This window comes from Belonocnema kinseyi, chromosome 4 (assembly GCF_010883055.1).
Source record: "Belonocnema kinseyi isolate 2016_QV_RU_SX_M_011 chromosome 4, B_treatae_v1, whole genome shotgun sequence".
NCBI lineage: Eukaryota > Metazoa > Arthropoda > Insecta > Hymenoptera > Cynipidae > Belonocnema > Belonocnema kinseyi.
Window position 1 is genome coordinate 139,452,560 of NC_046660.1, and position 5,758 is coordinate 139,458,317.

At 38.2% G+C, this 5,758-nt stretch overlaps 1 protein-coding gene across 7 annotated transcripts in view; it reads left to right on the top strand.

Annotated features, from left to right (window-relative positions):
* The window catches only part of LOC117170577 (CCR4-NOT transcription complex subunit 4), a 424,579-nt gene that overhangs the window by 90,641 nt on the left and 328,180 nt on the right, over nt 1-5,758 (top strand). For all 7 annotated transcript variants that reach the window (XR_004466824.1, XM_033357421.1, XM_033357419.1 and 4 more), the window contains exons 3-5: nt 841-982; nt 1,987-2,106; nt 2,177-2,439. Coding sequence is in view for 6 of the 7 variants with exons in the window: in XM_033357421.1 (XP_033213312.1) it covers nt 841-982; nt 1,987-2,106; nt 2,177-2,439 (525 nt within the window). In the remaining variant the exon portion in view is untranslated. The remainder of the gene's footprint in view (nt 1-840; nt 983-1,986; nt 2,107-2,176; nt 2,440-5,758) is intronic.

Below are 5,758 nucleotides of genomic sequence, written 5' to 3' on the forward strand. Positions count from 1 at the left end.
GATTCGTCTTGGGTTTATGTTATTGTGCTGAGAATCTTAGATTTCCAACTTGCACTTTTATTTCGCGGTAAAAACTTTTACAAATTTTAAAACGTTAACAATTTGACTGTATTAACCGAGATTTTTTAAAGTCATGATTTTTAGTCGACAGGAAAAGCAAGACAATTGTAAAATTACACTGGCGTCTGCTTTTTTGTTGGTTTTTTTATATTGGTGAAATGCGTCTGTCTTTTGAAAATTCTACGAAATTCATTCAAGTGATAGAAATAAATTTTAAAATTCTTAAGAATCATGTTAAAAAAAACCCAAAACCTTGTATACCATATCCAGGAAATTTTTGAAATTTGAAAATTTGATTAAATTGAAGAAATTTTATGAAATTTGTAGTTGAAAATGCTTGAAAATAATCGTAATAAACTACGTGAAGGAGATTAAAGGCGAAAAGTAGGAATTTTCTTAAAACGCATTTTACAGGCCCACTGTTAGAACTTAATAGTCACATCTAGTACAAAATTCCAACATGTAAAAGCTAGAACACTGAACAAAATATATGGATAAAGCATTTCGATGTGATTTGGTGTCGTTTAGGGCTACAAAATTATCAAGTTTAGAGCAATGCTACAAACCTAAAAAAGTGAGGTGGGGCGAGTTGAAATGGAATGCCTTGTGTAATTGGTGTAACATAATGCTTTGCATGTCGCTTGTATTTGTCTCTGTACTTGAATCACTGTCGGTCAATATAAAACTTTCAAACATCTGTCCCACAGTGACTTTTATAGCAAGTTTTGGTACACGTAAATTGTTATTTGCTTATAATAATTAATCTGTTTTCGAAAACAGGCTAAAAGTTGAAAAAAGAATAAAAGACCAGCAACGAAAGCAGCGAGTCACCGAAAACCGGAAACATTTAGCTAATGTGCGAGTTGTACAAAAGAATCTGGTTTTCGTAGTTGGTTTACCAATGCGGCTTGCGGATCCCGATGTGAGTATATTACAATTTTATTACTTTCGTCTATATTTTTCAGTATTTAAATACAGTGAAACTCTGAGACTGTGCCGGTTTATGGGCTGACGGTGGGCGGGAACTAACTCTGAATATCTGCACCCCGGATGTAAACAGTCCGGGGCATAAGAACCGTTACAGGTGGATTTTACTGCGTGGTAAAAAATGTTTTGAAAATTGTTTATTTAATATAGAGACAAGGGTAAACTAAATATTTAACGGGAATGAGGAAGAAAATTTGTAATTAAACGTTAAAATAAATGTATTTCTTCCTTACTTACTTTAAACGTCTGTGGGCCGTTGAGCATTTCTTTGTAAAGTAGAGCCTCCTCTTCAATAATCGTTCCAGATACTCTGTGAAACGAAAATCACGCACAACTACGTAATTGCATAATTCTTGCGTGTACTTTGTTTTCTTTGTCGAATCGTAGAGCCAATTGGTAGCCACGACAGCACATTAATCCGATCAGTCTTGTCGGTTTCAGTTGTCATCGGAGACCCACTGCTTCTCGACAATAGCTCGCCATTGTGCTTATTCGCGTGTACCTCCCGCTTCGAGTGAACTGTTGGCATGTTATGACGCATTTACACAGGTAAGCACATAGGGTACAGCGCCTTAACACATCGCTTCTGTTTCGTCATGCCTGAGCAAACACCACACACTCCCCGCAGCATCTCTTACGCATACTCGCGGCGCGGTGTCAATTCTTGGAAGAACTATACCAGGAGGCCCTATCTCAGAGTTTGACTGTGTCACCTTTCTTATCCCCACTCCGCGCACGCACCCAGAACATGCGCTTTTCAATTGCCAATGATTTCCAATCAGTTGCAAAACTGAAAACCAAGACAGGGAAATTAGGTTAAAGTAGTTATATTATAGAAATTATATGATTACAGCCAATAGGCTAAAGATCTCCCTACTAGTAATACGCACAGAATTGTTCTTTTATATGTCAAACCTAGCTCATTATCTTATATTTTAGGTGTTAAAAAGGCATGAATATTTTGGAAAATTCGGTAAAATTCACAAAGTTGTAATAAATCAGAGTACTTCATATGCTGGATCGCAGGGTCCTAGCGCTTCGGCTTACGTTACTTATCAGGTTGGTTAAATTAATTTATTTGTAAGTAAACTTACTTGCTCTAATTAATTGATGATAAATATGAGTTTAGCGCCAGGAAGATGCATTGCGTGCTATAGAGGCTGTAAATAATATTGTTGTGGATGGAAGGACAATAAAAACGTCACTTGGTACGACAAAATACTGCTCACATTTTATGCGAAATCAAACTTGTCCGAAGCCAGATTGTATGTATTTGCATGATCTGGGTGATCAGGAGGCCTCATTTACGAAGGAGGAGATGCATCAAGGAAAACATCAAGAATACGAAAGAAAACTAGTGCAATCGTTACTCGCTAACACATCTTCACAAAGGTGAGTTTTGCATAATCTGCTCTTTTGCATATTTCATGTCCAGTTAGGCCAAATAGTCTTTGAAACGAAATATCGATTATTTCATTCCAGAAAATTTTGAGTGCTGGTGATTTTTTATTATGTAAATGGCATAACAGGTGTTTTTCACCCTACCTGTTCAAACCTGCTTTGTGCAGTCGGTATTGAATATTTTTACACATACAAATTATTTAATGTACTTTAAGATGTGTTTTTAAAAGTGGAATGGGTTTTATAGTCATTAGTTTAATTTAAGCTACATGGCACATAGTCCATTTTATCAAATTTAGTACGCTTAATTCGAGCTCAAAATTTTGTTGGGGTATTTTTTACCCATAGTGCCAGTTAATGTTAAGAAAAATTTCCTAGAACTAAACCCTATCGTTATGTATCCCTATGGTGTGGAGGGAAGTAGAATTTCATGAATCAGATTCTTTCGGAGTGCATCCACTCTATCCCGTCATTCTAACTACGTTGGAACTCTCACGCTGAGACGCAAACGGAGACTCACAGTCCTATTCTGAAAAGATAATACATATAGAATATTACTCTTTCCTTTGAACACAAGTGTTTTTTTATTTTTTTATTCGCGTTAATATCAAGGCCCATGCATTTCACGCTTGCATTCATTTTATTCAACATTCCTTGCAAGTCTTTGATTGACTCTGCCATAACAACCTTATCACCTGCGAACGCTAACTCAAGTATCCTTACTGTTTCGGGATCCACACCTTCGTCGAAAAGAGCCTTTCTTAAACACTTGTCCATGAATAATATAAATAACCATGAAGACATAACGCATCCTTGTCTAACTCCTTGAATAATATCGAAACAGTCACTCAAATTCCCATTCATCCTTACACTCGCTTTGCTACCCGTACATATTGTTTTATAGCTTGTATGAGCCATCCATTGACTCCATACTCTTTCAGGACTTCCAAAAGTTTACTTCTATCTACCTTGCCAAAAGCTTTTTCTAGGTCTAGAAATGCACAGAAAACTTTTTTTCCTACTCAAACGTTTGTCTGTGATTTGTCTTAAGCTAAATATTTGATCCTTACATGATCTTCCGGGCACAAACCCACTATGGACTTCCCAAATCTTTTCTTCTTTTATTTTCATTACCCTACGAATAAGTATTTTTCAGTATATTTTACTCACGGTACTCAATAAACTAATCCCTCTGTAATTATTGCAGTCGCTTTAATCTCCCTTTCTTTTGTATATTGGCTTTTTTCTAATCTTCTGGGACGTCACCCATCTCGAAATATAAATTTATCAATTCGCACAGTGTACATGTTTTATGTACACTGCCTTACCGTTTTTCAAGCTCCTAATTTTCTCCCTAACCGCAGTGGCACAGACTTTCCCAATTGAGTTTTCTAACGCATCGTGTTCTACATCGAAGTTGTGGTGTCCTATAGCTTCATCTTCGAATTGTCCCCTAAAATAATTTATGAAAGCGTCTAGTATCCCGTCTGAATCATATAGCATTTCCCCATTACTATTTTTTATGTTGACAAATTCTGTATTTGTATTACCCTTTAATTTTGTATAAAGCAATTTCTTGCTTACCTCAAAGTCGTTTTGTATTTTCTTCTCTTATTCTGCTCTGTTTTTATCTTTACTTTCTTTAATTAATCGTTTGAATATCCTCTTTTTGTGTCTGTAATCATTTATACGTCTATTTCTTTCCTCATCGCTAAGACCTGCGATATTCAAAATTCTCCTACAACCGCGGTACCACACACTTCGATCGCACATCTAACAATGATATCCCGGAACTTTGTCCATGCGCCCTCTATATCTTTGTTTTTTATAAGCGTCTCCTATGTTGCCCTATCTAGGCTTTCCATTATCTTATTTTGGAAATCTATTCGCACATCCGGTTTCTTTAGGTTCTCAATTTTGATTCGCGTTTGTTTTGTTTTCTTGGTTCTCTCTTTTCTCCATCCCCGACCTCAGTTAATTTTGGAGAACGGAAGGTAATGATCAGTATTGCATTCAGAACCCATCATGAGCCTTGTAACTTTCACCAGCTCTCTTAATCTTTCATCCGCAACAACAAAATCAATTATACTATATCTATTTTCTTTGGATAGGTTTACATGTGGATGATTTTATGCGAAATCAAGTATTTGTAAAAAAACAGACCCCTTTCTAAGCATAAGCCAACTAATTTATCTCCTATATATTTTGTTCTTAGATCCCCAAAATTAGCTAGTACTCGTTTTGTATCCTGCATTTGGATGTCTCTACTTTCGCATCCCTTTTTGTTTGTTTCAGGCACACATACAATATCTAATTTCCTTACATGCATAGTTTCTTGTAATTCTTTAACCTTGCGATCATTCACCACCCTAGCATTCCAAACACCCAGTCTCCATTCGTCGCCTGAAACTTGACCTTCGCATTTACCGTGTGCATGCCTTTTGTCAGTCAAAGTTCCAGTCCTTTACAAGGCTGTTTTATTGTTTGTATTATTAATTGTTTATATTATACGCCCTAGCACCGCCTGTATGCTATACGTTTATTTTGCGAGACGAAAGCATGTCAAAGTAGAAATTCGTCACGTGGTGGAGATTGTAGTCATAACGTCCGTCCCACCAAACTTAAGTTAATAAAGGAGGGCTGATAGAGGGAGGGGGGGGGGCAAAACTGGAACGAAGAGAATCGTCTTGGGCTTATGTTTTTATGCTTAGGTCACCAGCATTCAGCAGCGTTGTATTAGGTGGGAGTTCATGTGATCCCATCTGTTAATAACCGGGCGTCCTCTAGACACGACACCAAAAACTGAAGGGCCTATGACAAAGCCACCGAACGCGTCCTCGGGTTGCGGATAGAGGGTCCCTGTACCAAGGGTTTCTGCTGAATATGGTTACAAAAATAAATAGGCAGTCGCGGACAATTGTCCAGGGGTGGTCCCGAAGGAATTAATCCCCAAGTGGAGGTGTGAAAACCGTGCCGAAAGCTGAATGGCACCTGGGTGAGGTGTCTAGAACGGTGACTCTGGGATACCAGGCGACCTCTCAGAGTAAGCAGCCTTATCCTTGCATGCGGGGCTTTACAAGGATGGACGAACCCCTTCCCCTAGCTTCTCGTGGGAAAAACAATGACAACACCACACATAGTTGTAGTAAGTGCGGTTCAAACCAACAGAACGCGCAGGGCTCCCGAAAATGGGTCAGCCAACAATGCTGACCAATCTAGAGCTGGGGGAGCCAATGAAAATGGATTCAATGCGATGGATCGGCGGGATCTCGTGACCTTTGGGTGAACGGAGCAACTGAATCACGACTTG